The 204-nt window shown below is 35.8% G+C and overlaps 1 protein-coding gene across 1 annotated transcript in view; it reads right to left on the bottom strand.

The window, feature by feature from the left end:
* Positions 1-204, bottom strand: part of LOC119593995 (CRAL-TRIO domain-containing protein C3H8.02-like) — a gene marked incomplete in the record, with an annotated part of 14,516 nt that overhangs the window by 2,833 nt on the left and 11,479 nt on the right. Inside the window, 1 exon segment of the mRNA XM_037943020.1 lies at positions 1-117. Coding sequence (XP_037798948.1) covers positions 21-117 — 97 coding nt within the window.

Raw genomic sequence — 204 nt, 5'->3', positions numbered from 1 at the left:
TATACTGGAACTGAAAAGGCTTACATATCACGAGGGAGGACACCAGGATCAATGTAAGAATTGAGGTCATTTACTTGCTTAATGAATTGTATCTTGCTGGCTGTATTGTCATCTAGCCTGGAAAAGGAATAATTTTCTTACTGATCACATAATAACATAAGGAATAACTGAAAATCATAACAGTCAAGATATCCAGCTTCCATC

This window comes from Penaeus monodon, chromosome 33 (assembly GCF_015228065.2).
Source record: "Penaeus monodon isolate SGIC_2016 chromosome 33, NSTDA_Pmon_1, whole genome shotgun sequence".
NCBI classification, from domain to species: Eukaryota; Metazoa; Arthropoda; class Malacostraca; order Decapoda; family Penaeidae; genus Penaeus; species Penaeus monodon.
Note: the sequence above shows the minus strand (reverse complement) of the source record. Positions and strands in the feature narration are given on the sequence as shown.